This window comes from Amborella trichopoda, chromosome 13 (genome assembly GCF_054954075.1).
Source record: "Amborella trichopoda isolate Santa Cruz 75 chromosome 13, AtrichopodaSantaCruz75HAP2 v2.0, whole genome shotgun sequence".
NCBI lineage: Eukaryota > Viridiplantae > Streptophyta > Magnoliopsida > Amborellales > Amborellaceae > Amborella > Amborella trichopoda.
Window position 1 is genome coordinate 39,178,879 of NC_142348.1, and position 10,561 is coordinate 39,189,439.

General features: G+C 37.0%; 1 protein-coding gene across 4 annotated transcripts; it reads right to left on the bottom strand.

Moving 5' to 3' along the window:
- Nucleotides 1-627: 627 nt before the first annotated feature.
- On the bottom strand, nt 628-6,294 carry LOC148779215 (oligopeptide transporter 4-like). 4 transcript variants are annotated; one of them, XR_016046699.1, is made up of 7 exons: nt 5,595-6,294; nt 4,856-4,953; nt 3,210-3,773; nt 2,500-2,752; nt 2,159-2,341; nt 1,827-1,899; nt 628-1,509 (listed from the first exon to the last, which is right to left on the bottom strand). XR_016046699.1 is itself a non-coding variant. In XM_088854729.1 (7 exons), exons 1-6 carry the CDS (start codon nt 6,078-6,080, stop codon nt 1,871-1,873), a joined length of 1,608 nt encoding a protein of 535 aa, XP_088710855.1. In that variant the 5' UTR covers nt 6,081-6,294; the 3' UTR covers nt 628-1,509; nt 1,827-1,870. The 4 variants fall into 4 exon arrangements, 3 of the variants coding, with proteins under 3 accessions (XP_088710855.1, XP_088710853.1, XP_088710852.1); XM_088854729.1 differs by having other exon boundaries at nt 1,827-1,894; XM_088854727.1 differs by having other exon boundaries at nt 2,128-2,341.
- Between the last annotated feature and the right edge of the window lie 4,267 nt (nt 6,295-10,561).

Consider the following 10,561-nt stretch of genomic DNA (forward strand, 5'->3'; position numbering starts at 1 on the left):
CTTGTAATCATTACTTTAAGATGAGATGAGATTATAGTATTTAAGATTTTCAAGACGTTGGCCGGCATGATACCCCAAAAGTCCACCGATCGCAGTTAATGACTTCAAAAGTTTTTAGAATGCAAAGTCCACACCATGGGCGTGATACCATGTGCTTGTTAGGGTCCAGAAGAACTCTAAATAATTTTTTAAAATTTTTCTTTTTTAAAGTTGAATAATAAGAAAATCCACCCTCATGCAAGTTTTAGACTTGTGTTATTTTTATTTTGCCAAGTAAATCTTTCTATTTAACCGATCTCAAATAGTTGGAAAAAAATTTGACTGAGTTACTTATTTTGCTGTTTACTTATTTTGTTAGAAGAAGTGGTGAAACGGCATCCCTTTTTGGTCGTACAATTTGCAACATGGTTAAAAAATTTCAAACATCACTTATTACTTCATACGCACTTTCACATTTGATAAAAAGTACATTAACAAATGGCTGGGCATCTGGGTAGTATATGCAAATACATTCGAGATTCCTTCTTCTTCTTCTTTCTTTTTCTTTTTTTTTATTTTTATTTTTTGGGGGGAGAAATATGTGAAAAAACAGAAGGATCCCAAAGGTCCAATGACGACACGATGAACTTCGTTTAAATTGCTTTGCTTTGCTTTGCTTTTATGCTTCCAAGAATGGGTGACTGACCTCCCCACTTCCACCATTCCGGCTCTCTTTACACCGACCATCACCATCGCCTTTCCTACAATTACCACTCAAAAGCAAATAGGGGAAACTACCAAAGGAAACTATTCCCCTGGAATCAATTTTTTCAACTACATATATTCAGAACCCATCCCTGATCCTATAAAGAGAGAGGGCTCACTGTGAAATAAAGAGAGGAGAAAGAAGGAACATCAGAGTACAGGGCAGCCTTTGGCTATGACACCCTTTGCCGTAGGGCAAACGGCGAAATCACAATGCTCCCCATCAGTACCCCACCAATTGAAGCTGTTATTCTCCATGCTTAATGAGAAGTAGAGCAAAACCCCCATAAACGCCACCCCGGCATCCAATCCAGCCGATAACACATAGTTATACCTTTGCCACCAGCTTTTCCGATACCTGAAAACGAAGAAATTGAATACGGTCCCAACTGCCACCCAAGCATTGTAGTTTAAGGCAGTTGCAGCTGGCATATAAGCAGTAGCTCCAAGAAGAACAGGAAGATTTATTAGAGGTATCCATGTTTGGCTAGGGAAAGCTTTGTGAAGGAGCCAAACAAGAACTGGACCGAGAGCACCACCGAGAAAGAACCAGTTTAGTGCTGGGTAAGCTCCCAAGGGACCGAAGATTCGCTTTGGACCAACTAGTCCCCAAATTACAGAGGCATCAAAGAATACACGGTCACCAGGGCAGGTCCATGGGCTTCCTTTAGGGAGAGCTGCCTTGTTGCATATGTTCTCAATTGAGTCTAGCAGCCACCATGCCACTCCAAGGTTGATTGTGCCCGCGATCACAGTGCCAATGAACTATCAGGTCACCATGAGAAAATGAGTCAGATGATCTCTCTCTCTCTCTCTCTCTCTCTCTCTGTATGTAGATGCAAGGGTAAGTATATCGTAATCCTCAAGGTTATTCACAGTTAATCAGTGGTCTGACCAACATCAAATTCAGGTCATGTTCATGTGGATCCCACTCTCCATAACCACTCAACCCATTGATAGGATGGTGATGACCCGCACAACCACATATCCCATATGGCCCTGAGGATTGCACATACTTCGATCCCCAGATACAAAATGCAAACTGCCTCGGCAGTAGCAATGGAAGTGCCTTATTCTTGTACCTGGAAACAATTCACTTCTTACAATAGCAAACTCAATGCACTTATCAGGGAAAGCCCACCATCATGCCCTGATCTGGCCACAGGGGTAAAAGACAAAAAATCTTTTATCACAACAAAAAATGAGCATATTGTTCTTGTTCATTGTGATGATTGATGTGCGAATTTTCACAATTGCCAGTAAAGGAAACTAAAGAGAAGACTTCGATTTGGCCATGTGGTAAAATCTAAAAGAGTGAAAGAAGAAAAAAAATGTTTTGTACTTAGTACGAACAAGAAACAGTTGCTAAAGCGAGTTCATTACTGATAGAAAAACTAGTGACAAAGAGGGATACCTGAACCAAGAACATGGATCGAGGAGGGATTTTCATGTAGTGGCCGAGCTTGAAGTCAGCAAGGAAGGAGACAGCCTGGCTCATGCTCATGTATCCATACACTTTGAAGCACACATTGGCAATGGGCTTTCCTGGTAGGATATAACCCATTATGTACTCTGTTATTATGTTCAATCCTGGTGTCTGCAAAATAAATTTCAAAGAGAAAGGGAAAAATAAAAAATTTCAGATAAACCAGATAAACAGTAATGATATGCTCATACGAAGACAACTAAAGGAAAAAAATTGGTAATAATACATGAATTTAGAAGCAAAATAGAGTTAGAAAAAGGATTATTGACCTGGTTGGTAGTGGCTGTTATGATGCTAATGGGTAGTGTGAACAGGAAGGCGAGGGCACAGGCCAAGAAAATTCCCCACCATGGAAGCTGAACTTCATGCTTAAGTACGATGCAAAGGAACAGAGAAATCGCGACGGTGGCAGCCATGAGTGCATAGAACCACCACTGGGGGATATCAGCATAATTTTTCATCAATCTCGTATGCATATCAGGCTTGCTCCTGATGGATGCCCGGCTACGCTGCCATATCTCCCTGGAACCACCATCCACTCCAATTTCAAGCTCATGTGCCTAAAAATCCCACTGAATCTCTCTCTCTCTCTCTCTCTAATATACAAACAGAGCTTATATGTGATTTACCACACTCTATATCTATCCTCGGATGCTAAATTTGAAAGAGGACATGCTTTTTGACGATAAATAAAATTGCTTGTGAAATACAATACAGTTAGTGGTATTCTTCCTCTTTTGGCATGGACATTTGGCATGAAAACTTTCCCATGCAAAATCATCATATATATGCAAATGTGTTCCACAAATTTTCAGTGTAGCCTCCTATCCGAACGCTCACATGGCCCCCCAAGCTCAATATCTACCACTAGAGCCTTCTCTCTCATCCCATTACGCCAAAATTCTAAACCATACTACTCTCAAGAGACAAATGACCAAAATGAACACAAATAAGAAAGAATAAAAAAGAAATAAGTTACCTCCCATAGAACAGAGCCACATGTGTAATTGTGGAGGCAATTGTCGCGAATCCAAAGCCATAAGTGAGTGCAAAGAACATGCTCAAATGTATCGGACCTTGTTGCGCATATGCAGTCTCATCGAGCTCGAACTGACCATTCACAATGGCCGTGATATTATATGGTTGGCCATCAGCAGTGAACAAATCCGAAGAAAAAATGGGGAATTTCTTTGCCCCATAAAGATCAAAGCCCCAATAAGCTATGGGAATGGCTAAATAAACTATCACTACATAGCCCACGAAGATATTCATAATGGCAAAGAAGGGGTAGATAAGTGGACTGAACATGAAGGCAGCTATAGCGGCCCAATCAAGGGGGAAGGCACCAAGACCCAAGCCATTGAGCCCTGAGCCCAGTTGTTGAGCTGTGATGGACTTGGGGTGGGCCCAACAAACCCAAGAGATGGTGGTGAGGGTGGAGAAGAGGTAGCCAGGGAGCACATAGTAAGAGAAGCTGCACACAAGAGCAATCACAAAGAACTTTGCACGCGATAGACGACGATCATCTTTCTCATGTAAGGCCCTGCGAGAAAGGAAGAATTGTTAGCACCTTAGAGACAATTCTCTGTTTTCGAGAGCGTAGTTTCTGAAAATTCTCATTTTGTAGGAATTTCGCAGGGGAAGGGTATATTATGATCTCAGAAAAAGCTACAGTTGTAAGTGCCATAACCGTAATGGACGGTGATGTGGACAGTGACCCACGAAGCACCAAATGAGCCAATTCCCTGTCCTGATCAGACGAGGATAGCAGGTCTATTGTATATGGTAGTATGGATTAAATTATATTTTCCCTTTTTTGCTGGTTCTTATTCCAAAGAATTTACAGTATGGTCATATCGATCATCTTTTTTTGTTGTGTTAGCATGTTAAGATCATATGGCTAATTGTCTTTGATGATTTTGAAAATGTTCATATCTTCTCCAGAAATTCATTCTCGGAAGAACCTTAATTTTGCAGAAAAAAATGAGTTCAAATTCTTGGAAGCAAGAGAAAGCAAAGAGAGATTTTGAGTTTATCTCATAAGTTTGGTCCGGTTTGTTTCTACGAGGGAATTGGTGGGTTCCAATCTTTGACATAAACAACCCACCAAGCAGACCTACCACCACTTTCTACTTAGTTGCCCCCAATATGTTTTCTTCTTTTGCCTGCTTTTTATGACTTCATTTTTAAGTGAGAACCCTGCACCTCCTTTGCTTCAAGAAGCAAACCCAGCTGACCTAACCCTTGCTATTTTACTCAAGGGTTCAAAACGCGCTTCTGTAACCTGGATCACCCCTCCGAAAAACTGGTCCGGAGTGGCGATCAGGCATCTAGCTAGTTCAAAGGAAAACTAGCTAGTTCCTGATGTTTAGCAAAATCCAAATAGGCCGGTTCCAATCGGCCGATTTTTAAAAGCTTGACTTTAAACAGGTATCTTTTTGCCTCATTTTTATAAGTTCACTTTTCAATACGAATCTTCATAAACTTGTAATTAATATTTAGGCACAAAGTCACTTTCTTAAGAATTATCAGGAAGAAGGGATAAAAAATAAGGGCCAGAAATAGGGAATGAAGTTGGGAAAATGAAGAGAATAAAGCAATAAATAAAAAGGGGAATGAATATACCTGAAAACAGAGACCTGCACGAGAGTGCTAGGCCACCACATGTGCGCGGGCTCCACCACGTACTTCCTCAACAAACCAGCCCATCCATATCCCAATACCTTTTTTATTTATTATTATTATTATTATTAAATTCATTTCACAAACACACCAAAATACACCTGATCAAAAGACCCATCTCACAAGACGTCCAAAAATCACTCAAAGCAGTTAATGGAAATAGTAAAAAAAAAAAAAAAAAACCCAGAAAATCCTTTGAGAGAGCGAGAGAGAGAGCAGTCTGAATTCACTCAAGACAATTAATGGAAAAAATAAAATTAAGACAGAAATTTATCAAAAGCAACTAAACAAAGAATTAAAAAACTGCAAAATCTCAGGAGATATTAAAAAACTGCAAAATCTCAGGAAATAGGAAGAGATAAGAATGGCTATTTCCACAACCAAATCCCCCAATAAAAAAATAAAAAACCTAAGGTGCTTGAGAGAGAGAGAGAATGGATTATTTCAAAACTGAAATTCACTAAAAAAACAATTAAAGTAAAGAACAAACATGCCCAAAGATAGAACAGGAGAGAAACACGAAGGGAATGGATTAATCAAAAACCAGATTCACTCCCAATAATTAAACAGCAAACGGAGAGCGAAGATGGGTTTCATCAAAACCCAAATCCCAGAAGAGTAACACAAAGAAACTCGCACAGCGTCGAGGGAACGAGATCGAGATCGAGAGAGAGACCCAAACCTGGGTAGTGATTATAATGAGCCAGCTCGCAATGAAAGAGATCTTCCTCCTGTAGAAGGCCTTGATTATATTCACAATCCCCACTGCATAAGGCGTTCCACTACCAAAAGCATAACCAGCATTTGCAAAAATGGTGATCAACACATGCTCCTTCATATTGAAAGGCCCTGGATTCAGAGAATACTCAGAGCCCCCAAGCCTGAATTTCTTCTTAGGAAGAACGGCGGCTAAAAAATGGCCAACTGGTAAAGAAGCCACCTGAACTGAGATCTGGGTTATAACCAAAGGCTCTGTTCTATAAGCAAAGAACTGGTTCAGAAAGGACATGGCCGCGCACGAGAGAACACCGAGAAACCACATCCTGAACGTCCACACCGGCAACGAAGGGTCGTCAGTTGTTGTCACTGTTAGTCTCACCTGCTCTATTGGAGAGATTTCATCCTCTTCTTCTCTCTCTAGGGTCATCTCTGCACTTGCTTCTCCCATGGCAGAAGCTCGCCCTCTCTCTCTTTCCTCTAAAATTCTCACTCAATACCTTTCTCTTTGAACAATGGGTAATTTCTCTCTCCTCCCTCTTTCTCTGTCTCTGTTCTCTCTGTTTAGAGAAGAGATTCCCTCTCCTCTTCTCTCTCTGCTTCTAAGTTTGAATAAGAGATTCTCTCTCTTCGGTATCTTTCTTAAACTTGGGTGCGATGAATGTAGGATTTATTCAGCTGTTAACGGTATTTATAGAAGTAATCCAATACTAAATTGAGTTTAGCAAAGAGCGTGCAAACTCTCTCTCTCCACTTGTAACTGTCGCCTAGGAATCCCGGCCAATACACCGTGACAGCTTTTCACAACGTTTTTCATGGCCAGTTGTCCAGCACTGATATATCATCTTGTGCTCGTTTGCTATGGTCGTTTCTAGAGAGATTAAAAAAAAAAAAAAAAAAAAAAAAAAAAAAAAGAAAAAGAAATAGGAAAGAAAGAAAAAGAAAGGAAGAAGATTAGAAGAGCTTGTTTTGTTGCCCACATATCTTTAAATTAATCATCTCCACAATATCAAGATGTATGGACACGAGAAATTATTTTTTGAAGTTTTGAAAATAATGTATTTTATAAGTCATTTTTGGTTAGTCAATTTTCAAGATATTTAAGTTTTCATAGATATATCGATCTACATTATTTTAAAAAATTTAAACTTTATAAATAAAGATTTCAAGACTACTATAAAGATTTTCAATATTGAAACCACATTTCTCCACACTATTTGAAAGTAGACTCTAATTTGATTGTTTAGATCGTAGGTACAAACCGCACCCATTAAAGAGTTACCATTGTTAAGGTGTAGTTGTAAATTATGAGTTTAATTGGTATTCCGTACTGGTCGACGAGCCCGATGAGAGAGAAAGAGAGTGAGACTTCACAAACGGATCCGGTTTCTATGCGGCCAAGCTTGTATGCGTAGAAATACAGGCATCTTGGTAAATCTATTTTTTAGAGAGATTTTTGGACTTAATTTTTAAGCATATGTAATCTCTAATATGGAGATCATGAATATGAATAAATAAATAAAATTTAAAAACTATAAATAATAATTTTAATAAGTAAGAAATCAATTTGGACACTGGCATATGTAAAAATACGATCCAGCCTCCCAAGAAACACAAATTCCTTTTACACATTGGAAACCGAAATGGGTCACATTCCAAGGCCGGCTACTGACGAGCATAGATTTGGTGAAACCGTAAAACTTGGCGCTGGATTTAACTTTTATGATCAATCAAAGTTCAAGTCAATATAATTACGACGAAAGAGTTTATTTAAGGTTCACACCTTGAAAAATAGAATAAGGGGCATCTCTAAAATCTTTTTTGAAAAATATTGTTTTGATGTTAAAAAAAAAAAAAAATATATATATATATATATACATGTCCGTTGTAGTTTTCATTATTACTGCTTTACCGAATAGTTTCTGTTATTACCACCGTGTCCGTTTTTTTATATCAAAACGAAAATTTAAAACTAAAAACGATTTTATCCTTTTTCGGTTGTTGATCAACCAAATTCAAAGTATTTTCGGTTACCGAAAACGAGTCAATTTCGGTTTTTGAATAATCGAAAATTTAAAAGAAATTTTTTCTCTCTCTTGTGGGTTTGTGTATTCTCTCTCAACCTCTCTCTGTACATTTTTTTTTTTGATAGAAGTTCAAATATCTTATTAAAAGGTTAAAGGGGTTACAGAGAAATTACGAAGGTACAACATTAGAAACCACTAAGTTGGTTAGGGATGTGCCAGTCTTCGCAAGAGTATTTGCCAAAGCATTGGCCTCCCGATACACATGAGCAAAAGAACAAGAAAAGGAACAAGAAAAATCCAAAACTTGAAGCAAGAAAGAATGCAGTTCCCAATGAACCTTCTTCTCCATCTTATACCAATTGATGACATTCAAACAATCCCCTTCCACAATACAAATAGTCCCAATGTGTTTCCCACATAAGAGCTTAAGACATTGAAGAAGAGCAAAGAGCTCAGCATAATTTGTAGATTTCTCCCTCAAAGGACCTACATAAGTAAACAGAATTTACATTCCCAATCCCTCACAATACCTCTAAAACCCAATGGGCCCGGATTTCCTAAGGAACTACTATCAAAATTCAACTTAAAAGTTCCCCTAGGAAGCTTATACTACAAGCTTCTTAGCCTACAATTGCGGACCCCCAAATGTAGGAGGTTAAACAAATTACACCTCACATCGGATTCAACAATATCTTTCCCCAATTTCAAAATCGACAAATACATCCATATAGCATGAAAATTTTTATCCAAGATTCTATCAGGAAGCAAACAAATCCCATTAAGAACTTGTTTATTTATTTCTTTCTAGATTTCCCAAAGAACAACATCCATCGCGATCTGTCAAATAACCAAACCAGTACATGACACATTTAGAATTGATAACGCTCTAAGAACCCCATAAACAGTAAAACTAGAGCCAAAATTTTTCTCTCTTGTGGGTCTGTGTATCCTCTATCTACCTTTGTCTATACATTGCATGGGTAAATTTTGGTTTTTTTTTAAACTCTCTCTTCCCTACACCTAGTGTCTTTTTTTTGGGTAAGTTCATAATCCTTGAGATTTTTCCTAAATTTATGGGCTCAAATTAGCTATTCCTCCTGATTTTATCAGATAACCATGACTTCAATATGGTAGAGAGAGAATACACCAGAAGATTTCTCATAATCTTCTAATTTCATAATCCCTAATATTTCTCGTAAATTTAAGGGCTCAAACTAGTTGTTCCCCTTTGATTTTATCCGATAACTATGATTTCAAAGAGGTAGAGAAAATACGAAAATACGCCACAAGAGAGAACATTTAAAATTTTCGGTTCTTCAATAACCGAAATTAGTGATTTGAATTCGGTTGTTTAACAATCGAAAAATGATAAAATCTTAATTGTTAAAAATTTTCGTTTTAACATGAAAAAAACGAACATAAACTATAACGGATATATATGTAATTTTCCAAAAAAAAATCTAATTGATTAATTGGACATAGGAGATGTATCAATATTTCAACAAAAAGAGATTTTGTATTCAAAGTAATGGAAAAGTTTATATAGAGCCAAAGCTCTAAACAATCAAATTGGAGCCTACGACGAAAATTTCATTACAATATATTGTTTTGATGCCCAAATATCTTTAAATTGATCCATCTCAATGTCAATATGTATGGACGTAAGAAAATAATGGATTTCAAGTTTTGAAAATAGTGCATTTAGTAACGCATTTTTGGACCATAAATTCTCAATATTTTCAAGTTTTCATAGATTTGTCAATCTACACTATTTTTTAAGCTTTAAAATTTATAAATACATATGAAAATATATTTTAAGGCTATCATAAAGATTTTCGGTATTGAAACCACATTTCTAGACACTATTTGACGGTAGGCTCTAATTTGATTGTTTAGAGCCTCGGCTCTATACAAACAACACCCTAAAAGTAATATATCTTGCAACACATTATCTGAACCATTTATTTTCAAGATTTTCATATGATTGCTTCATTTAAACTATTTTTGGAGTGAAATTTTATGACCAGAGATAAAAAATAGATTCTCACATTATCGAAACAATTTCGACACCAAAAATTGCATCTCATGACAACATTTGGAAGTACACTTCAATTTGATTGTTTAAGGTTGCAACCTCATACAAAACACATCTTAATTAAGAGACTATGAATGAAATACAAATGCAGCTTTTATAAGGCCTAGGTTTTATGGAAGCAAAATAAAATCTCACCTTGAATCTTCCCCCTAAAAGCACTTTGGGAATTAAAAATCTCCATGATGGCTATAAAATCATTTTTCAAGACCGATTACAAAATTTAAAGCTCAAAAAGTACAAATCTTGCATATCCATGAACACTTATTTTTTAAAGTGAAATAGACAATCGAGAAATTTGAAACTAAAAAAATGGTACAAATTTTACAGATAGATGAACACTTAATTTTGGGGTGAAACAGACAGTTTCCAATCTATATTATTTTTAAGGCTTGAAATCTTAAATTTCTTTCACAACCATTGTAGTCAAGGATGATGATCGATTTGAAAGGTTTTTTATTTCAAAATTACAATTTTAAAGAGACGCTTTACTTATTTTAATAAAATTACAGCCCTATCAAAACATTCTCCGTCTGATATTTATAAGACCATGAGTATTGACCAATGAACTTCTTTTGTGACCAGTTCACAACACGAGACCATGAATCAAAATATTTCAGAGAGAGCGAGAGAGATGATAATCTCATTAGGAAGTTATACTTTTACTAGCAAACCTGCTCAATAATAGCCGCATTTTCCTGCTCAATAATAGCCACCAGTTTTTCGATTTCTACATATACTGACAGCTAGGCATGACAGTCTCTTTGAGAGGGAATTTATGAATGGGACAAAATCAACGCTCATATTAAATGA

What these genes read in the sequence shown, in the direction of transcription:
- LOC148779215 (XM_088854726.1), bottom strand. Translation starts at nt 6,080, where the DNA reads ATGGGAGAAGCAAGTGCAGAGATGACCCTAGAGAGAGAAGAAGAGGAT. An exon ending in GTGGCTCTGTTCTATGGGAG is followed by an intron (nt 2,753 to 3,209) that starts GTAACTTATTTC and finishes TGGTGGTTCCAG; the next exon opens with GGAGATATGGCAGCGTAGCC. An exon ending in TAACAGCCACTACCAACCAG is followed by an intron (nt 2,342 to 2,499) that starts GTCAATAATCCT and finishes TTTATTTTGCAG; the next exon opens with ACACCAGGATTGAACATAAT.